Genomic DNA, 24,593 nt, shown 5'->3' on the forward strand with positions numbered 1-24,593 from the left:
ACGACCTTGGAGAAAGTCGTCTGTTAACTGTTAACACGCTGATAAAACGCATGCAAACGTGTAAACGATATGACAATTTGTGTCAAATTCGTGACGCTCTTGAACAAAATAACGCACGGTGACAAATAAAACAGACAGACATGACGAAGGTTACGTCTATTGCTACTGAACCTTAAAAATATAATTAGCAAAATGCTTGCGAATTACCGTATAAAAATAATACTTCATTTTGCCCTAAGTTCTATTATCTTCTATTATCTATATATATAAAACTCAAAGGTGACTGACTGACATGATGATTTATCAACGCACAGCCCAAACCACTGGACGGATCGGGCTGAAATTTAGCATGCAGGTAGATGTTATGACGTAGGCATCCGCTAAGAAAGGATTTAATAAATTCCAACCCCAAGGGGTTCAAATAGGGGATGAAAGTTTGTATATAATAATACCTCTTAACGCGAGCGAAGCCGCGGGCAAAAGCTCGTAGTTTCATATACTTCTTAAACTAGAAAAAGAATTTGCTACAATACGAGATTTATTAAAACAGGATGACAATATTCAAATTGTAAGAAGTAGCGATAGGATAGCCTATCGCTACTTCTTACAATTTGAATATTGTCATCCTTTGTACAAGTATAGCAGTGGTACTCAACCTTTTTTAATACGGGCTACAAACACTTTTTGTCTCAATGTCGCGGGCCGCAACGAAAAACTTTAAGGGTTAAAGAAATAACATTCTTCAAAATTAGCGATTTAAAACTGAAAAAATTTTGACGACTTTTAACTATTTTTCCGGTGGGTGTGAATTTCAAAATGGTTTAACTTCACGCGGGCCACTGACAAAATTCCAGGTGGAGTAGAGCTGGATTAGAGCTTTCTTCTAAAGATGTGCTCCATCCTAACACCAGGTATTAAGCTCTAGGCTACTTTTCTAGGTAACTCTCTGACACCTAAGCTTTATTTGTTGCCATAAAATAGCTTTTAGCTGGCTATCTCCGCTAATATTTTTAACAAATACCTATTTGTTAAAAATATTAGCGGAGATAGCCAGCTAAAAGCTAAGATGACCAACCTAACAATAAACGAGATACGACGAGCACGGAGCGATATCTAATATTAAATTGAAATTATAAAATGAATACAATAGTATCAGAAATTCCTAGAAACCTACAGAAGAACATAATAAAGCTTTTTACTAATCATTTGATTAAAAATGTAATAAAATAGCTGTATTCTATTTTTATTTTATTCCATTAGACTTCATGTTTACTTAATGTACTTTTATGTGCAAAAACATATGCCACTTTTGATATGCTATTTTTACAAGAAGATAAATAATAATTAATATGCATGTTATTAGTGAATATAAGATAAGATGTTATGTAAGACTTGAGTCTGAAGTCTGAACTAACAGCCACACTGATAGACGTGGTAGAGCCATGCTTCGGCACGAATGGGCCGGCTCCACCGGAGAAATACCACGTTCTCACAGAAAACCGGCGTGAAACAACAGTTTCGCCGAGTTAGTGAGTTTACCGGAGGCCCAATCCCCTCCCCTATTCCCTTCCCATTCCATCCCTACCCTCCCCTATTACCCTACTCCCTCTTAAAAGGCCGGCAACAGTTGCTTTCCATCAGGTGACCCGTTTGACAGATAGACAGATGACAGACGGACAGACATTCTTTCGCATTAATTTTATATTATTAGTGCTGCTTTTGTTAATAGACCGTATGTTTATCATTTTATGTTAAAATTTCGGTGACCTGCAGGACAGGCTCAGCCTAGTGCAGGCGCCAATGTAAAACAATACCTGAAAAATCTGTTACTTAAATGAAAATCCACACACGATTTGTACTGTGCTTGTCGTATTATGTAACAGATGTAAAGTTGTTAATAAACTATTTTCTTTCTTTCTTTTTAATATGGATTTACTTAATACCAAAATTTATCAATATTAATTCAAGATTACACAACGGAACCCACTTTTAGTAAACGGCCTATTTGCCTAACGTATTTTCCGAGAACTTACTGGTCTGGTTACGGTGTAGGTTGTGACTTGTGGTTGTAATTACATAAAGGTTGCATAAAGGCCGCTCTACGGATTTCCTCGTTGTGTCAATCACCTGCGTCAGACTATTTCGATACCTTTTATTTAGACCACAACAATTATAATAAGTATCTGACATCTATATTCATAATGATATTGTAACTGTAAAAGTATCTGTATGTCTGTTTTACTTTTTCACGCTTAAACCGCTGAACATACGAAACTTTTTATCCCAAAGTACGGTTCTTGCACGATAAAATATGAATTTCTGGGTATCGGACTTGCGAGTTGCGGACTGATAACAAGTTAATCTTTAAGAGGAAAATTTTGTCATTTTGTTTGTTTGCGTCGAATACGATCCGAAACATCTGGGCCGAATTTGATTAAGCCCGTCCAAGACATAGAGTAAACACCGCGGAATTAGGACATGGGTTACTTTTTATCGCTGGAAAATGTCTAACGAGGGTTACCGTCTTTACTCAAAGTATCTCCATGATAACTTTCAGTTTCGTAGCGTAATTAAGAGGTAACAGACATACATACAGACAAATATTTACATTTATTATAAACTAGCTGTTGCCCGCGACTTCGTCCGCGTGGACTTCAGTTTATAGCGCGCGAGCTTTTATAAAAAAACCCTGGTACCCCTTAAATCAATACAGCTGTGCAGTGTGCACAAAATAAGTATTTCATTTTTTTATATTAAACTTTATATTTTATGCCAAATTTTAAAGCTTATTTAGCCCCCCAATTACACAACTTTACCCACAAACTATTTATCATTGATAGGTTTAAGGTTACGTCACTGCACAGATAAAGTACTGAGTTATTTAATACCGTAGAATATATATAACAATCGAAAAAAAATCGAAACTTAAATGTAAGATGATACCTCCTCTTATAGAAAGACTTTTGAGCAATTAGCGTCAGCGCGATGTAGAAGACGCACGGCACCATCTTTTCTGAATTTTTGGAACTAACTTAATTAGAACAAATTTACGCATTTTTACCCCCTTACAACCCTTTTTTCCAGTAAAAAAGTAGCCTATGTCCTTTCTCAGGCTTTAGACTATCTGTATACAAAATTTCATTACAATCGGTTCGGCAGTTTTGGCGTTTGGCGTGAAAGCGAGACTGATAGACAGACAGAGATACTTTCGCATTTATAATATTAGTATAGATTATGTGCACACTGCACAGCTGTTTTTGGGTATTTTGATTAATTAAGGGTCGCGCTACACCGGAATGGCAGCGGCGAGGCGAGCACTTTCAGCGCTGCCATTCCGGTGTAGCGCGGCCCTAAGAGGGGTACCACTTACCAGGGTTTTAAAAAGTTTTTAAATTTGACACGAATTTTGTTGACACCGCGTGCTATAAACTAAAGTCCACGCGGACGAAGTCGCGGGCAACAGCTAGTTATGAATAAAAACAATATATAATAAAGTAGGTATGATTAGTTCTGTTACAATAATCATAATGAAGTAAAAAATAAAACGCCATCTGTTTTCATAAATTAGAATTAAAATGTTGATTGCATTGATATATTTTCTGGATGGAATATAGGCCAACACGGTACACTCGAACTCCTTTATTTTAGAGCGCCTTCTGTTGTCAACTTGTCACATAATATATTAGAAATGCAGTAGGAGTTCTGATAAGATAGATTGATTATTATTATACCAAGTGATAATATTATTAAACATAATATTCTAACGTATTAAAAACTATAAACAAAAACATAATAACTAATAAGTATGATTAGTTCTATGTTACAATGAAGTAAAAAATAAAACGCCATCTGTTTAATCGTATTAGAACTAAAATGTTCGTTGCATCGATATATTTCTGGATTTTTTATAATATTATACATAAAATATATTTAAGATTTTTGAAATATTATTTTAATACACATCCAAGACCCAGGAACATTGAAAACTTTTTGTTCCGCCTGCGGGACTCGAACCCAGGACCCCCGGGATGAGCGCTGGCCACGCGCAATGCGAATTAATTTTCATCGACATTTTCATGGAAATAAGATATTTTCCCACATCAAAATGTAGCCTATGTCATTTCTCAGACTCTAGAATAACTGTGTACAAAATTTCATTGCAATCGGTTCAGTAGTTTTGGCGTGAAAGCGAGACAGACAGACAGACAGAGATACTTTCGCATTTATAATATTAGTATGGATTATGCATTCAGATTTTTTGTCTATGTCTATTGTAAGAAAATTGAAAAAAGCAAGCCACATTTTCACACTTTATATTATTTTAATTTAAAATGTTAATAGTAAATACATGTTTTATAATAATAAATGCTTATTATCATACAGATGATATTGATAAGCACCTGTATGATGCTTTTTAGAATCTAAAGGTCATATTATAGTGCGTATAGTATATTGTTATCATAATATTTTGCACTAAGAATCTATAAAAAAAACTTTATATAAAATTCAATATTAAAATAATAGTTCTTGTATACAACTTTAATACGGAATAATAAAAATAAAAAGTATTATCATAACGATTAAACAATAATATTATTATTTCCATGTTATTCTTAAGAAAACGTTTAAGTTTTATAGATTTACTTAATTGTTATGCAAATGTTATATTATTATATTATTTTTCTCATAACAATTATCATTATACAATATACATAGTATGTAGGTGATCATAAGAAACACTGCGATGTATGCTGGGGCCATATTCTGGTACTATGAATATAGGTAGCTTGACAACCAGACAATTGAAACCGCTCGAGAATGAAAACTGAAGTGTCTTAAAATGAAATAAGGTTATGTTAAAATTGCAACATGTGGAGGCGATGCAATAATATTATGATAATAATTAATAAGTCATTCAAAAAGGAAATAGGTAGCCCGAGACCACCGGCAAATCTGTCAATTCAAAGTTTTTAGTTGTAAATAAAGTGCTATGTCGAATGGCTCATTTAAAAATGTCTAAAATTAGATAGATATAGATCGACTTTAGGTTGCAGTATTCGACATAACCTGTTACTTTCTTAACAGTCCATCAAATTCTTTAACACAATCCCATTCCTCTTATCTTCTAGAAGTTAACTCACACACAAACCCGTTATATTCTAGAAGTAAACTCACCTGTGGAGCGATCTGGTTGAACTGTTCCTCCGTCAGCGCTGCTAACGCCGAGCCCTCCATCGCGAAGTACTCTGCCGGTACCATGGGAAGGTTGTAGTGCTGAAGGGTGAACATCACCCAGGACTTCACATCGCTGGTACTCCATTGGTTGGGGTCTGGAAAGATGGTACTCGTCAGGTCCAGGGTCAAGGATGGGGTATTCAAAATGTGTAGCTTTTATGGCAATGCATGATTGGGGTAAGAAAAAGGTCAAGCGACCCTAGAGATGTATCACATCATTACGATTTACGAACAACGCAATAAGAGTTTAGCTTGACGAAGCGTCAATAATAATTAATAACTCAAAATTAGCAATAGAAAATAAATCAAATTATTCGCTTTTACGAATTTAAAGCAAATAACATTACTAAATTATTAAATACTATGTTTTTCGAACAGAATCTATATATAGAAGTCAGCATTTTTATATTCGTAATTCTACATGTTTATTTACGGCGCCCAATAAATTTTCCAGTTTATGATTTTATCCTCAAACTTAATTGAATTTCGCTAATCGATAATTAAAGATGGCGACGGTAAAACGGCGAGCGCACACAGAGTCATTAATACATGCCGCGGTCATTACGCAATCCATCTATTCTCAGATTCGCAGAATTTTAAACACTCGAGACTCGAGACTTCACGTGTACGCGTTTTTTCTTTAATATTTACGTTACGGATCGCGTCATCGAGATGAGCTAAGATCTATTCGCGCGAGATATTTCTATGCAACGGAGGATTCGAACGGCCTGACTCACCTGGCGATATACCGAGCACGGTGCAGGTGTTGTCCACGTCGCGTTTGGACTGCTCGATGGCCATGCACAGGACTCTATCTATATCTGGTGCCGCGAGCGCGTCCTCGGTGCCTCCACTGCTCTCCTCCATCTTCACGTTGCCCAGCTCTATGGGCACAGGTTTCAAGTTGAGACGCTTCTGGAACGACGTGTCCTCGAGCGCGGACCTCAGGAGAACGTGATCCCTGGGCTCCTCCACCTCGATTTTCGGCGTGATGTAGCTCTGCTGGACGCTCTCCTGCAGGATCTGGTTCTCCTTCAGCAGCTCCTCAATGTCTATGTACTCGTCGTGCTGGGGCACCGGCGAGGGGTACTGCGTGTGGCTCCCGTACGATACGCAGGAGGAGGGTGACTGAGGGTACGGCGACGCGAATCCCGGAATCGTCAGCTTATTCGGTTCCTCCTTGATGAAAACCGGGGAGTACTGGATCGAGTTGTACGGGGATGGGGGATGGAGGGCCACCGTCGGGATCGAGCCCTCGTCGGAGGACGGGGAAGGCGTCGGGTACTCGAAGTCGTAGAGGCGATCCAGGTAGTTCTCCGGGTACGGCGGGGGCGGCTTGTGCGTGGGTGGGGACAGCATCTGGGGAGGAGACTCGGCTCCCAGCAGGCGCAGGAGGTTGTGGAGGTCCGTGGGGGAGGCGGGGACCGCTCGCTCGCCCTGGGAGGCCGATGGCGGGCTACACCCAGAGCGCGGCACCGTCTGTGGCATCTACGGACAAGAGAGGCACATATCATTTGCCAATAGATGGTAAACTACATTTTAAATATTAAAGAAGGCTCATGAACGGCAAGTCACTAAGTAGGTGCCTAGGGTAGAAATACTGATCATCAGACGACCTGCGCGCTCGCTTCGTATACCATAAGAACCAGTTATGATTCAAATACCCCATGACTGTCCATGTTACGGATATCAGTAGGATCAACATTGATATGGTAGTATTACCAGTCCCGCGAGTTATCAACAAAGGATGCTTAGGAAAATCACCAGTAATTAAGAGCTGGTATCATCACGCTACTAACAATGATTTCGTAGAATGACTTCCTATTGTCAATCAATATGCAAATGAAGGGGAAACCTGATAGGCTCTAATTACTGCTATGCGAGATGCAGCATCATTTAAACAATATCTTTATATAAATAGAAAAAGGCACGTATAGATTGTCCAATTTAAAATGACGCTCCCAACTTATACTACCATCAAAATTTCCCATTTATCTTAACTCGTGAAGTGGTGCGGCCAGTTTTTTCAAGTTATCTGTAACAGCGTTTACTGGACACATGCGATGTATCAAAAGCAAAGGCGAATAATAGTCACATTGAATTTTGATGATAATGAAAGCTCTATCACTTCACCAATCTATATCTTCTTATATATAACAATGGAGTTTCAAATGTGTTAGTCGCGCTAAAACTTGAAAACGGCTGAACGGATTGGGCTAATTTTAGTATTAAAATATTCGTAGAAGTCCAGGGAAGGTTTTAAAGTGACACGAAGTTCACCGGGACAGCTAGTATATCTTATATATAAAAATGGATTTCCAAATGTGTTAGTAACGCTAAAACTCGAAAACGGCTGAACGGATTGGGCTAATTTTAGTCTTAAAATATTCGTATTAGTACAGGGAAGGTTTTAAAGTGACACGAAGTTCACCAGGTCAGCTAGTAAGTAATAAATTAAAATAGCTAATGAACAACATAACCCGCATAAATACCAATATCAAATAGTTTTTTTTTACCACCAAACTTACTTGCAGCCTAAACAAAGACAAGCCCATCCTTCAACCTCTGGCTATCGACTGCCTATAGCTGCGTAGTTAAATCTCACCTAGTCAAGTAATTAGTAGGACGGGTAGAACATGTTTTTAATGTTCTCTAGTGCATTTCCCACTATTGTATTGTTAATTGAATTAGCAAGTATTATAATATCTAGATGACAGAGTAATAGAAACATAAAGATGAGTATAATATGTGTGAGTTCCAAAATGTATCCCAATTTACTGAACAGTACTTATGACGTCATGATTCTGTATTGGTGTGCCACTGATGAGATAAGTGTGACGTATTATAATGACCCTAACAAAGTATACGTCAATGCACTGCCATGTATTTCGGAACGAATCAACAGTATAACGTTTATTCTAGATGTCATGTGCTCTGATCAGTAAACTGGGTTATATTTTGGAACATATCCTACGTATCTTTTGCTTTTCAAACTATGAACAATATAAAATGATATAAGTACAGTAGCTACTAGACTATCTTTGTACTAGACCTACCAGGCGCACACATTGGCGTGATCTCAGATGGCTTTAAGTTGCAAAACAGTGCGGTAACTTCGCGCGCACGTAAAACATGTTCTCTGTAAGTATTGAGTTTATTTTAAAGACCGTTTTAAGCTCTATAGACATGTTGTTGGCCGTCAATAATAAAATACATTTTAGTGGCATGCGGAAACGTATAGCCTATGACGAATTGTTGAGAGGTCTACGCTTTTTATAAGACACGAGTTATGTCGGCCAAGTTATAAAGAGGCTGGTTATTGGCTAAAGCATTTTAGTTTTTTGTAGTAAAAGGAATCAAACCTCCATCTTTTTTGGATGTCGGTTAAAATATTGCCTCCTACTAAACGGTAGAAATAGGTAGGAAAAATAAATTTCGTCCTATATAATATTTTATATTGCTCACATTTGATAGAAATGAAGACATAATATAATGCATTTTATTTTAATTAATACGAAATCGTTGGGTAAAATAAATAAATATTTTAATGTAAAACTGCCGATTTATAACAGATTGGAATGGCAAAAAACAAACTTATTTTTGGAGGTTTGTTTATTTAGTCTGTTTCTATGACGCACGTGATGCTGAAAATTTATTGCACCAGTTTTCGACCCTATCACAACAGAAATACGGTTCAAAATTTTGTGACATAACATTATTCACTATATATTTTCACAAATGCTCTATCATCCTTATGGTAACATATAATAATAAATATCGTTATTCTAACATTATGTATAAAATACTTGTGTCGAGTTACCTACCTATATCTATACCTACCTTTACCTATTTTGTCGAAAAGTGAGCCTATCCTGTAGGTCTGAGAATCGGCCAACATCTTTATCTTAATCTGTAATCCATTATTATACTAAATCGCACTTATACCTCCCAAGTCACTTAAACAACGTCAGAAATGACAACTCCTTCATTAGTTACAACTTTCATTGAGGCTCCCAAGTATGGAATATGATGCTTGAGTGCTAGGATAAGCAACGTTTGCCATTAATTAGTTTGATAAAATATCAACATTATTGGACTTAATCAAATGATCTTTTGACGCATATGGACTATGAAGGCGCAGACTTTAATACTGAGGAAACCCTAGCCCCCCTCTTAATTGAAAGCAAATTAATTATAGTTTATTTTAGTCGATTTTAATCAAAATCGACACAACCATGTTAGATCTAGACTTTTACCGGCGGAAATGCTTTTCCACTGTGACATCATGACTTTCTCTCCGAGTCACTGATCTGTCGCCGTAAAGGTATGGTCAAGAGTGAATCGATACCTATAATGTAGGGTTCCGTAATCAGCAGGTAGGTTCTTGCAGCTTTTAAACGAACCTAGACAACGGTCTAAAGTGTTAAGTTAAGTTGTGAAGCTATAAACAGTCTAAAGCCGTAACCATGAATGGAATTTAAAATATATATATATGACATCAACGTTCCACTAGACCAGTGCGTGACTAGACAAAACCAGCTCCTGTTACATATTTGTCTAAACCTTGGGGTTTTCTCGACGACAAAACAATGGTACGCATCGCTGCGTTAGCCGTAAACAAAATACGTTTGTCCATTCATTGTACTCATTCATTTATTTTTTTAATTAGAAGGGAAGATCTACAATAGGAAGTTATTAGGAAGTCTCCATTCATTGATTAGAATGTTGTTTCTATTTATCGTTGGCCCAGTCGGTTGTTAACTATGGACTGAGTAGTTATGGAAGATCGTTTGAAAGTTACTTATTTAATATACATTCATTACGTTTCGCATATTAAAAGTGATTGTACCTAAACCGGTTAAAAATAAATTTAAAACAAATGAGGAAGGCTTATTTGAGTATTGTAGTGCCATGCACATTTTTGATCTTGTTAAATTTGCGCCTACACATTTAATAGAAAAAATAAGACCTAGCGTTTTAAGACAAACCTGTAAAACAAAATTTGTTAAGCCGGACTGTAATAATTTATGGTAGCAGAATGCTTAAGACATAAATACCTTCATTTGTAGAAGAGCTGCCAGAAGACCTACAAAAGTTGTATCGGGACAAGTGTAAATATAGACGGCAACTTAAAAAACATCTATTGAGTAAATTTAACTAATGCGACCACATCTTGTCCAGATAAACTTTTTGAAGTTTTTGCGGCAAGATTTTTTGAATTTTGTAATATTATTGTATACAGTATTGAACAAAATAAATAAATTTAATTTTTTATTGGAAGGGAAGGTAAGTAGTTATTAGAAATTCCATAGAAGCCGTACAGTTAACCACATAAAAGGTAAATTATGTTCTACCGAGTATGATCCCGATCTTAGGAAGCTGACAATGAAATAAATGTAGCACTTAAATATATTACTAAAGCATAGGTATATTGTAGTGTTAAAACAGCTAACAACTCAATAGAATCACGAATCAAGAACTGATAAGCCAAATTTGGTAAAGAACAAGTTTACCGTTCGGATAAACTCTGGTTTTCCCACGTCTCAAGATTTGAAAAGATTAGGACGTGAATCCGAACAATGAACAACTTTGACAGATGAAAAGAATTATGAACTGACTCACCTATTCTTATATTTAATCTGTGACAAAATATAACAAGATTTAAAATTGCCAATATTTTAATTAGCTCTGTTTGCACTATTATACACAAAATATACAGTCTTATGTAGGACTTTACTTAAAGTTTTTATAAGTCACTATTTGACTTCAACTTAAGATTACCAAATGTTTAATGGTAGGTTAAGTTTAAGTCACATTACATAACAATATTAAAATAATAATTGGATCACTACATACTATAATCACAAACAGTAACCAAACTATAACAGAAAACTCACTCGATCAGCTGTGGGGTTGTTGCGCTTTTGACGTTGCATCCATCTTGGATTATGTCACTCTAGAGGTCAATACTAAAGGTCACTCCACACACGGCCCTATATCACTATATTTTAACCGACTTCCAAAAAGGAGGAGTTAACATAACGTGTGACTCGCCAGTAGATCACCGAACCACTGAGCGCGGCGCGCGAACGTTGAATGGTAGACGTCATCCGGAAAATACGCGAAGTCTGCATCAAGCGTCATAGCTCGTTAAAAAAAACTAATTTGTTAATGGAGTGGGCCGTACAATATCCGTTGTTAATTGTATTAAATACTACAGCTACGCCCGTGATTGTCTTTAAAACCTTGAAAGTGTTTCTCTACTGTATTGTGCATGTATAATACATAAACCTTTCCCCTTTTACTCTATTTATTAAAAAAAGCATCAAAACCTGTTGTTGTCTTAAATGTCTAATCATATTATAGCGATAGACAGCGGGAAGCTACTATGTTTATATTACTATCAAATCCTTTCCCAAGATTCAAATGCATAATATAGTTCATCTAATTTGGTTTAAGTCTAGAAAGTCACAGACAGAGAAGTACATTTTATTTTAACATGAATGTGTCAGTCCGAAAGAACACCACATTTTATGCATATTTTACAACAAAATCTACTTTGTAAAATCCGTATTGTGGAAAAGTATCCAAAAATTAATGAAATAATCGTGTTACAACTTCTTATTCGGTAAACCAGTAAATAATTTCAAATACAATATAAATATTAATGTTTCTTCTGAGTTTTTGATAGGAGGTTATGACATATTCACTAGTGCATTTCATTGGCTAACGTCATCAAATAAACCAATCAATAACGTTATGGAATGGATAAACTCCTGTCAAAAACCTCCAAAACCGGGTATCAGTAGCTAGTAGAAAAAAATGTTTGTATGTTTTCTAAGGACTTACAAAACTACTGATATTTTGATTTTAATGTAGGTTAGTAGAAGAAATCCGTCTCGTTTACCCTCAATGATCATTATATAAAACATTATTTATTATGTCAAAGACTGACGTAATGTTTACGTCGGATTGGGGTTAAAAACGTGTTTCGAAATGGTAAAGCACATCGGGTTTTAACAATGATTGTTCTTTGGATACGTCATTACTCATAACATTCAAATTTCGAATACTCTGAGTACAGACTACATTTAATTTTTTGTTTTGCTACAAGCAGTCGATCATGATTGATGATCATATTGTATTCTTGTAATAGTGCAATCGACTTGACTTACTGTGTAGCCATTTCACTGTACGTAAGTATCTAATATATATATATTGTTACTAGCTGACCTGGCAAACGTTGTTTTGCCATATAAATTATTTCTAGTATCAATATTATAAAAGTAGATAAAAACCTAATCTCAGACCTAACGAATGTACATACAAAACTTATTTAAAATCGTTTTGAAGGAGTTTGCGCTCACCACTGTGACACGAGAATTTTATATAGGTAAGTATTAAGATATTTATTATACCATGATAGTTACACTCGTGCACCTTCCAGTTTGGTCTAATAGGGCATTAGAATAATAAATAAGTCGTTGCATAGGGTAAGCTGAAAAAACTCTATCATGCGTAGAGCCTTTATCTATATATATATATATATGGGAGTGTCTCCGCAAAGCCTCTCTCAGCTCTCTTATCGAGTATAACTAGCTGTCCCGGCAAACGTTTCTTTGCCATATAAAGTATTTTGCCCGTATTATTTTATTGAAGTGACTAAATAAAAAAAAAACTAGGCCTTTACATCCGTTGTGGATGATTTATACAGTATTTTTCAGAGCGAAGTAACCACTCCTCAAATACTGTAGTGCCTGGGACAAGATTTTTAAATGTCCGTATGGTTGCCCAAGCGCATACGGCATTCTCGCATCATAGTCGGCCTAGTCCAGAGGAAGGAACTAGTCAATACGTCTGGGACCAACTATGTGCGGGTTTCCTCACGATGTTTTCCTTCACCGTACGAGCGTCCGTATTATGTACTTGAGATCAGAAAATGTCTCATAGGTACACGCCTCCACCCGGGTTCGAACCTGCACCCTCTACGAGAGCGAACCGAAGGTCTACCCATTAGGCCACGGACGCTCTAATCCGACCGATCCGGACCGATGAAGTGACTAAATAAGTATGTCACCATGGCAACGTCCATCGCTATCCCGTCACACAAACAATGGTCGCCGGCAGTCTTGACTCTCGAGTTGTAATAATTTACTATTATTTATTCAACAAATGCACTTATCAATATAAAAAGTACCCAGTAGCTGATTCTCAGACCCACTGAATATGCATATAAAATTTGGTTAAAATCAGTAAAGCCGTTTCGGAGGAGTACGCGGCCTAACATTGTGACACGAGAATTTTATATAATTTATAAGATTTAAAGACACATTTTGGATGAAGCAGTGATTATAAAAAAAATATTTTTTTATACATTTTCTACTCTGTGGCTAATAAATACTAAATCCGTTGCCGGATTAAGTAGACCTTATGGGAAACCAAAGGGTTTCACGCTCAACTAGTAATATTCCATTACTAATAAGTAATAACTAGTAATAATGAATTTTAATCGCGAGGGAATTACGATTGTTAACATGATTGTGCTCATTTGAATGCATCTATGAATAACAATAGGTCTATTGCTGGGCAGTGCCTTGATGTGGACGAATAGTTATTTTAATCATGTTATCAACTTCTAATATTTTCAGTATGTTAGTTTGTTACGTCTTCATAAACAGCTGAACTAATTTGGATAATTTTCTATTGAAAATCAAATTTTGAATCTCAGGAATAACAGCATATTGCTCGTACCGAAAATGCTAGTGTAGGTAATAACTAATATGATAAACTTGGGTCTTTTTTACCCTTTTAATAAATTTTCTTTATGCGATTTTCAAATGCAATATTATGTGGTTGAACATTGTAAACGACAACAAATACTACGTAATCGTAAATCAGACTAGATAACAAAGAACAATGAATACTTGAGTACCACAAAAAGTTTTTGCCACTTCTCAGTTAAACCGAAAGCGGATATTGACCGGATGCTCGCGGCTCCTTCCCGGTCTTCCGGTCTAGTCTGGTCGCAAAAACCCAAATCATTCATTCATCGTTCACTTGCAGTTAGTCCATTCATAGTCTAATTATAGCTCTTGTGACGAGCGTGGGAAAAACGGTGATATAATTGTTTACTTTTAAAAGCGACACGCCAATATCGCCTCTAACAGCTAATTAAATAGAGCGATATTAGCCTGAACGATTTTTGTATACAACAAGTGTTGACCGGTGTACGACTGATGCTTAAGAAGAAACTGTGTTAGACCAATATAGCTTTTATGTTATTCATCACAAATGTGATAATTGATTGTTTGATTATTATTTACAGCACATGTTGGGTGCTGTACTTCTGACGTTATTAGGAAAAGTGTGCTACGCTAAAATGAGCTCTAATTCTTTTACCGTAAGCTCAATTTTACAATGCATTATTAAGACGAGTGTTGAAAAGTTTTTCTCAGAATTTGTCTGTACGTAACATGTATGACTACGTAATTATTTTTCCGATAAATTTTGTTTAGCGCGTTTCGTTGTATGGCGAATGACGCTTAATAATAAATTGACAAATATTGATGAACGAGAAATATTGCTGATCTCATAAAATAAAGCGAAGGGGAAAATTTATATAATAATATAATAAATATTGAATAATATGACATAATATTATATTAAAAACGCCTTTTTATGTTGAGTACTTTAATGTATTACCCTTGATTTTGTCGGAAATAAAAGAATAAACCTTATAATAATAATAATAGCTCCCACACCGGTTTCGGTGACGGTGGCCGGTTTCATTGAAACCAGGCCAGCTACGCAGGAGTAATTTTATAGTGCCCAAGTGTGTGCGCAGTACACAAGAGCACTCTCTATTCCTTTACTCTCATAACCCAGTGGGACGGAAGACCGACACGACTGGCGAGAGATCAGGCGCAGGACCGACTTTTTTTTTGTCAGACAATCAGGTGATCAGCCTGCACTGTCCTAACCAAACTTGGAAATAACATGTTCTCAACGCGGGAATTGAACCCACGACCTCCGAGTCAAGAGCCGCGCTCTATACCACTGGACCACGGAGGCGTCAAAAATAAACCTTAAGGGTCAGGCCACAACACAGCGTTGCGGCGCGGCGTCGCATCGCAAAAAATACTTTGCTTTTCAAAGGTTGTTTTTGCGATGCGACGTCGCAACTCAGTGTTGTGGCCTGGCCCTAAGTGCTCCATTCCATGTACTGTATTTCATGTATCATCGACAAAATTGATTCATATACACTTGACCGACCTACGTCATTTGGTCGAATTCAATATGAGCTATGATCGGTCGGATGGGTTTGACCTAACGCGACCAAATTACGCTGGTCCGCTATCTGCCTATGAAACAACTTCTCTGGTGATGTATTTCATGTACCTACCTATGCTGTATTTCTTGTTATAGGTAGAATCTGAGAAGTCGATTCCTTGGCAGATGGCGTACCTAAGTAATTTGGTCGCGTTAAGTCAAACCCTACGAATAATGAAACTAAGGAAACGTAACTCCCATACTATTACCGTTTTAAATTTGATTCCTTTCGAACTGTCATATAACGTCAGCCTGATACCGCCTTATACGGTATCAGGCTGATGTTATATGATACCCTAAAAGCCCACCTAAATATTGCAAATATATTGAAAATGTGTACACATTTTTGACAAGGCACTTTGACTAGGTACACATTTCTGACAAGTATTGTAGAACATTTTATTTTTTGACGGGGTTACTTTTCCTTAGTTGTTATTATTCGCAGGTCAAACCCATCAAAGCGATCACAAATAACATTAAATTGACATAAGCCGGCGAAATGACGTAGCTCCATCAATTGCCTGAGAATCAATTTTCTCGATGGTACATACTTATGCTGTAACGAGCTTTTGCCCGCGGCTTCGCTCGCGTTAAGAAGTATATACAAACTTTCATCCCCTATTTTAACCCTTTGGAGGTAGAATTGATCCAAATCCTTTCTTAGCGGATGCCTACGTCATGTCATCTACCTGCATGCCAAATTTCAGCTCGATCGGTCTAGTGGTTTGGGCTGTGCGTTGATAGATCACGATGTCAGCCAGTCACCTTTGAGTTTTATATATATTACGAGCTTTTGCCCGCGGCTTCGCTCGCGTTAAGAAGTATTATTATATACAAACTTTCATCCCCTATTTGAACCCCTTGGGGTTGGAATTTCTCAAAATCCTTTCTTAGCGGATGCCTACGTCATAACATCTACCTGCATGCCAAATTTCAGCCCGATCCGTCTAGTGGTTTGGGCTGTGCGTTGATAGATCACAATGTCAATCAGTCAGTCACCTTTGAGTTTTATATATATAGATTATATATTCATGTACATATGACGTATTGTACCTATGCTATATTTCTCCATACTCACAGTAGCTGGCATTAGTCATATTTTTTTCTTTTTATTAGAACTAAGAATTAATTTCTCAATACATAAGTGACATATTACCACTCAACAACTAACATTCTCGTATGAGCTGTCATATGACATATTATAGGAAGCATAACTTAAATAACTTATTAAGTACGTTTACTTATTTTAATAAAAACCTGTAAACGTATATGAATAATCCATTACACAATATTATATTAAATTTGCTAATTTTGCTTAATTATGATAATATGTTATAATTTTATGATATTGATGTTCCTGAATAGATAAAGAATTTCACGCAAGTTTATTGATCACATGATTTTTATGACATTAAAGTAATTTAACTTAACTTTCCCACTTTTTATACGTGGGAGAGCCATGCTTCGGCACGAATGGGCCGGCTCGACCGGATAAATACCACGTTCTCACAGAAAACCGGCGTGAAACAGCGCTTGCGCTGTGTTTCGCCGAGTGAGTGAGTTTACCGGAGGCCCAATCCCCTAACCCCTATCCTATTCCCTTCCCTATCCTCAACTATTCCCTTCCCTTCCCTACCCTCCCCTATTACCCTATTCCCTCTTAAAAGGTCGGCAACGCACTTGCAGCTCTTCTGATGCTGCGAGTGTCCATGGGCGACGGAAGTTGCTTTCCATCAGGTGACCCGTTTGCTCCTTTTGCCCCCTTATTTCATAAAAAAAAACAAATATAAAAAATATTATTTTATTATGCAAATTTTTGCAATGAATAATATTTTCATATAAAAGACATCAACGTGCGCAAGTTGCAACATAATAATTTTTATAATTTTATTTTCAATTCTTTCTTTGTGTACTTTTTTTATATCATCAACACTATATTACGATAATATGTATTGCTAGTTTTGAATGTTATTTTTACAGATATAAAAATTGGAAGAAATATCCATATTCTACTAATTAGCATTATATTTAAACCAATAAAGAGCGAAAGACATACTTTGACAATACTCATAACAATGGCCGTAAAATTAAGAAGTCTCATAACGCAATTTATTTCTTGTCTAAGTGTAAAAAGATTTCCAAAAATCCAAAAACCTGTAGGTACTGTATAGACAAATCTATGCAACTCAGGTATTTTAATGTAAAAAGTCATAAGATCTAAATTTCCTAAATTAAGGGAAGTACATTAAGAGAAGTAAAAACATGGTAGCATGGTTCATTTTTGCTCAAATTGGCAGCGGCACTACCGTGCCCCCGTAGTGTATCTAATATCTTTAAACGAGCAATTCTTGTATTATATATATATATATATATATATATATATATATATATATATATATATATATATATATATATATATATATATATATATATATAGCTAGATCGATTTATCGCCCCCGAAACCCCCTATATACTAAATTTCATGAAAATCGTTGGAGCCGATTCCGAGATTCCAATTATATTCCGAGATTCTAATTATATATATATATATATATATATATATATATATATAACTGGAATCTCGGAATCGGCTCCAACGATTTTCATGAAATTTGGTATATAGGGGGTTTCGGGGGCGATAAATCGATCTAGCTAGGAATCATGTCTAGAAAATGTAATTTTCATCGGATACCGAGCAAAGCTTGGTCAAACAGCTAGTAGTACTTATGAATGATTACCATTGCATAATCCTTCTTATAGCCCCAGTCGGCTCACGTAGACGGGAGCCGCGCACGCATTATTATTATTACTCAGAATAAAGCCTTAGCGAATAATAATACTGACTGTAATCCCTTGCAAATATTTATACAGCGAATACGGTATACCTATAATGTCTCGGCCGCACATGCGCCTATCGTATGAAGCTTCGACGTGGTATGGTATGGTACGATAGCATTGAACGATACACGCAGATCGTCCAATGGTATCGTTTAAGCACGAAGCACTACGCCGGTGCGACCCGGGCATTATAAATACAGTATACAGGCTGTAACAATACTGAATGATAATACTTGAGAGTTGAGGGTAGTACGAAACAAAGGTGAATGGGCATTTTGTATGAGGTGGGTCCCAACCCTTGTAACGAATTGCGACTAGTATAAACATGTTCAAATAAGCATTTTTATTATCAATATGCCAAGTTTTTGATATAATTGCGTGCATTTCAAAAGTTACTGGGCTTCTAGTGAAAAAAAAGTTTTTGTTTTAAATAATGCTTTAATCATACTTTTTCACATTTCGCGTTACATGTGAACCGCCATCCTTTACTTTTTTATCAACATTGCATATTATGTTTATGAATATAACTGTATATTTTTTTAGAATTCTCCTATTATAATAAAAAAAAAAATATCTTTTTATTCAAAATGGGTATCATGATACACTTTTTGAAAGTCGAACGAAGAAACTACGTTGCCTACTACCGGTTCGGGAACTACCCCGCCGAGAAGAACCGGCGTAAGAAATTCTTGATCTAAATTGCTTTTTTTTTAAAGTTCTCTCGACTTACAAAATCGGTTCAGTGGTTTGGGCGGGAAGAGGTAATGGACAGTAACACTTTCGCAATTATATTAAATTTGTATGAATTATCTGTAGGTATTTCACTGATGCCTATAGACCCGAGCACGGTTCAACACCACTATCACTAACATGCGATAACAAAAATTCCAACGAAATATAATTATACAACAATGTTGTAAAATATGTTTGATTGTATTTCACACTAATCTTAAGGAGCCTTCACAAATTACGCGAGGTATTATGGGACAGGCAAATCTTATAATCGACTATTACTCAATAACTTATGAAGTCTTCTTAGCCGTGATAGTTTTCCTTTTAAATTCAGCATATTTCTTACTCCCGTGAACTTTTGACATTTCTAGAAGCAACCGTTTAGCTGGTAGAGGGACATTGGACTCTAATGTTTTTTTCCACTTCAAAACTTCGTATTTCACAAATGGGTCCCTAAATCGAAAAATGATCTTTGAATACTCATAATATTTAAAAAAAAATCTATTCAGCGACATCCCACATAGTGGGGTGGACGCGAAAAAAATATTCATCCCCGCTTGATGTGCAGGGGGGATCTTATATACTATTTTGTCGGCATTATTAAATGTGCATTCATGCCATCCATGCAAATTACAGCTTTGTAAGTCCTATAGTCTCTGAGCAAAAAAAAAAAAAAGGACGGACAGACCGAAACTATAAGGGTTCCCTGTTGACTACGGAACCCTAAAAATGCAGGCTTACAACAAAGAAGAACCTGCCTTCACCACGCGTATTATGTATATGCGTACATGCGTATTTAGGCTACTTCATTAGAAATGTAGAGTGACAAATAACCGCGAACTGCGTATTTTATTTTTATATCGGCGTATTTCAGATTAATTTATCGTCACTTATCGCGGGTACAAAGTGCATGTGATTAGATAACAGACGTCTTGACATTGCGTTTTGTTATTAATATTATTATTATATCGATCCGCACTTATATTATAAATGCGAAAGTGTGTCTGTCTGTCTGTTATCTCTTCACGGCCAAACCGGTGAACCGACTTTGCTGAAATTGGGTATGGAGATACTTTGAGTCCGGGAAAGGACATACGATACTTTTTATCCCGGAATTTTCGTTTCTCACGTGATGAAAGAATTTTGGCGCAACGGAGTCACGGGCATCATCTAGTAATAATATACTATGTCTGGTGTGTCTGTTTGTATGTTGTTACGCTCAAGCTGCAGCATTGGTTATGAAGTTTGATGTAATCTTTTAGTCCCGAGTAAGAACTTCTTCTTCTTCTTAGCTCATTCCCTATACGTGGGAGAGTCATGCTTCGGCACGAATGGGCCGGCTCGACCGGAGAAATACCACGTTCTCACAGAAAACCGGCGTGAAACAGCGCTTGCGCTGTGTTTCGCCGAGTGAGTGAGTTTACCGGAGGCCCAATCCCCTACCCTATTCCCTTCCCTACCCTCCCCTATTCTCTTCCCTTCTCTACCCTCCCCTATTCCCTTCCCTTTCCTTCCTTACCCTCCCCTATTACCCTGTTCCCTCTTAAAAGGCCGGCAACGCACTTGCAGCTCTTCTGATGGTGCGAGTGTCCATGGGCGACGGAATTTGCTTTCCATCAGGTGACCCGTTTGCTCGTTTGCCCCTTTATTTCATTAAAAAAAAAACACTTTACGTAGGGTTGGCTCTCCTAGTACATTTGCGCCAAGATATTCTATCTTGGGTTGTCAATTTAGGAAATTTATTTACAGATAGTGCTTTGGTCATACTGGTCCACCATATTTATTTCGCCTTAGCCAACTTAACCTAAACTTGTCAAAATGCATGAGTCAATCATTGTTTCAAATTTTATTATGACCTTTTTTACCCTTATGCAATATACTGTTGATATTTAATAACATTATTATTGTTATGATTACAGTATATACTGCACTATAATAATATTATGTTGCTTTATAATTTGATTGGATCATGTCGATCCCAGCTGACAGATTATGACTAATATTGACCTAACATAACCCCACCGAATTACGTATGCCCTGCCTATGAACTATTCTCTCTGACATAATATTATATTATGTACTTGATGTAAACTGTTCTGCATTGCATGGAAATTATAGATTACTACTTGTTTCATAATAATCATGAACTTATAATAAATTCCTTTTTTTTTTGCTTAGTAAAATGTTAGACTTTTTAGGACAATATAAATACATCTAAACGCCATTGTGTGGATGTATGTCTGTTACCTCACTCTCATATCGTCAAACTGACTTGAATACATTTTTGTAATATACTCTAGGCCCCAATAAAGGTTATAGGTACCGGGCGCTTACCAATTGCGCCACTCCGGCCGACATCCCCAATTTGCCGGGGATGCGTAAAGTATTATTTTTTTACGAGTCTATACTATCCCACTACTGGGCAAAGGCCTCCCCCAAGGTCTTCCATCTGTCTCGCTCCAACGCCACTGTAGGCCAGCCTGGCTTGTAGGCATCCAGTTCATCTCGCCATCTTTTTGGAGGCCGTCCACGGCGGCGTCGTTCGTCCATTGGTACCCACTTTAAAAGCATTTCCCCATGTAAAAATAGGCCCCAATAAAGGTTACAGAATTGTTTTATTTGCGATAAATGTATATGTGAGTCAAGCTAGAAATATGTCGTATATAAATAATCCAAGTGTTGAAAACTTACAATCATATAAATTCTCAATTCGTAGCACAAAATGTTCGTAGGTGCTTAAGCCCCGATCTGCGATTAGAACCGGTCCCCAAGGTCTCAGGTTTTCCCGCCACAAAATGGCGGATTATATAAGCCGAGAAGCCTTAATGTCGGCGCCTCCAATCTCGACTCTACCCCGCCGCAATAAGGTCCATAAAATAAGTAACGAGCCTGTTGCTAAACGAGAACGAGACGACGTAATTTCAACTTTAAAAGCGCGTATTAAGGTTTATTATACAATGTTTTGTGCTCTCTTAACGACCTAACAACAAGATATAAATGCATATTTTATAAAACATTTAAATACAAGTTCTTTTTGGATTTATGTTTGATTTTAATTTATAGCACGAGTTTAAAAGGCTCGCTAAAATTGCCAAAGCTGTTATAATTATACAGAACTAATGAAGCGAAGGAGTATGCTTTAGTTTTTTAAAATAAAAACAAAAAATACCTTGATATATATATTTTTTGACAACTTGTTACAATCACTCTGTTTCCTTCATAACTTTGAGATGACTCAAAATATTATTCTTTTGTTTTTTAATATGATGTTAATGTTAATTATATTTAATGACAAAAATTACGCCCTAAAATGGCAAAACAAGCCTGCAAATTAATAATTTTGCGTTCATGTTTTTCAACACTCAAAAGATCGTTACGGAAAGTTTTAATATTACATAATTTATATTAGGTAGAGCTGGTAAAACTTAATATTTTGAATGTTAACAATATTTAACGATATTAAGTTACATTGAAATATTTTTTAAATCCATAATATTAAAAAACCTACGAGACCAGACAACGCTTGGACTAAAAGTATATTTCAAAAATGTACAGTATCCTTGGGATATGACTAGATTAAAGATAGAATACAAAACGTACTATAATAATTAGAAGTTATAATTAATTTAATTTTCTTTGTATAAAGAGATGTCAGCTGGGCAAACGAGAGCAAAAACCTGTACATAGCTAATACATAAGACAAAGGAATCATGCAAGGTCATATAGTTTCCCTTTCACCGCGAAGCCTTAAGGGAAGGGATTGTACAAGGGCTTACAGTCACGGCAGCTTAAATTATTAAGTGTACCTATCTACATATTATAATAATAAATGTAGATTCATGTAATTTGCAAACACATTTTGTCCAGTTATAGGACAATTTCTTTTCACTTAAATTAGGTAAAAATAGGTAATATTAAAAAGTTTTGTTTGTAATTTTTGTCCCATAAAAACTACTGCACCAATTTTGATTATTGCTGAAATTTGGTACGGACATACTTTAAGACCCGAAAAAGAACAATAGTATAGTTTTTATCTCGGAAAAATATACGGTTCCCGTGCGATAAGTGTATTTTGACGCAACGGAGTTGCGGGCGTCAATTTTTGTATAATAAACATGTTGAAGCAATTGTATTTTCCATGATTTCTAAACTGAGGCACCTTGGAGTTTAAGACGAATGAGTCAGAGCAGCCCAAAGTTACCAACCATTATTTTCCTGTTACGACCAGCACTTTCGACACTATGATTCAGTTGTTGCGAGATGTTTGGAGGCTGTTTCATTTCCACGAACTAATCTCTTTGGTTTTTTTTCATTATAAATCGGAAAAAATACGTCATTTCATTAAAATGGTCATTTCAAAAGCCCATGGTAGTTCAAACGTCGGATGTACGGTTACCCTGGTATGGTCGGTACGACCCTTCCTTTATGAGACAACACCTACTTATTAAACACTCGTATACGTCAAAGAATCGAAAAGTGGAAAATTATGTTCAAAAAGAAATTAACATTTTTGAATCTTGTTTTACCTGAATATGAGGTATATTTATACTTTATAATGAACATAAAGATAACAGGTTTGATCAATTAAAAAAGTCTCGAAGCTTCAATATGAAGTTTGTTTATCATAATATACTCTATCTGTCTGTCTATCTGTTACCTCTTCACGCCCAAACCGCTGAACCGATTGCATGGGTACTTTGAGTCCCGGGAAAGGACGCATACGCAATACATTTTATTCCAGAAAATTTTATGGTTTCCGGTAAATTTTGGCGCAATGGAGTTGCGGGCGTCATTTAGTATTATTCTAAGTAGCAATGTTGCAGTTTTAATAGATAAAAATTTACAACGATAAGAAACGACTTTTAATCATTAATTTTGATAATTTGTCGCAATAAAAATAGAAATTACGTATTGGTTGTAATCTTGTGAACTTTGAATTTTACCTTATGACTATAATTAGGTACTCGTTTGATAATAATAATCGTTTTTGGTGTGCGGATTTGATAATCATTTAACCGACTTCAAAGGGAAGGAGTTTCTATGTTCAGCTGAGATTTTTTTTAATAAATCTTTAGTTGTATACAAGTCATTCTTAGGCCCAATTTCACCAGCGACTGTTAAAGTTAATGCTCGAATCAGTATCACGTTACCTCTTTCGTTTTTCATATGAATGAAAGAGAAGACATTACATTTTAACAAGCTGTTAACACTAACAGACGTTGGTGGAATTGGGTCTTAAGATGATTGTAACTTCTGGTCATTTTTCTAACAAAGTTTCATTTACCGCTGGCATACATAATATTTATTTGATTAAACTCTTCAATCAAAAAATATTGCGAGATTTCAACAAAACTTTTCAACACGTTTTTAACTTTTTACCTACTGCCCCCAAACGCGTTACAGCTCTTTTTATTTAAAAAGAGGTACATCATCTCATGTACCTCTTAAAACAAACACCC

The 24,593-nt window shown here is 36.2% G+C and overlaps 1 protein-coding gene across 4 annotated transcripts in view; it reads right to left on the reverse strand.

Moving 5' to 3' along the window:
- LOC121728793 (DNA-binding protein D-ETS-4-like) overlaps nt 1-24,593 on the reverse strand; it is a 40,008-nt gene that overhangs the window by 10,778 nt on the left and 4,637 nt on the right. The window contains exons 1-3 of one of the 4 annotated variants that reach the window (XM_042117082.1): nt 11,133-11,311; nt 5,973-6,723; nt 5,176-5,330 (exon numbers count right to left, since the gene is read on the reverse strand). In XM_042117082.1, the coding sequence (XP_041973016.1) occupies nt 5,176-5,330; nt 5,973-6,723; nt 11,133-11,171 (945 nt within the window). In that variant the 5' untranslated portion in view covers nt 11,172-11,311. Of the gene's footprint in view, nt 1-5,175; nt 5,331-5,972; nt 6,724-7,763; nt 7,806-11,121; nt 11,312-24,593 lie in introns of those variants that run through there. The other 3 variants (XM_042117084.1, XM_042117083.1, XM_042117081.1) reach the window with 3 other exon arrangements.

The sequence above is a fragment of the Aricia agestis genome, chromosome 7, assembly GCF_905147365.1.
Source record: "Aricia agestis chromosome 7, ilAriAges1.1, whole genome shotgun sequence".
Classification (NCBI taxonomy): domain Eukaryota; kingdom Metazoa; phylum Arthropoda; class Insecta; order Lepidoptera; family Lycaenidae; genus Aricia; species Aricia agestis.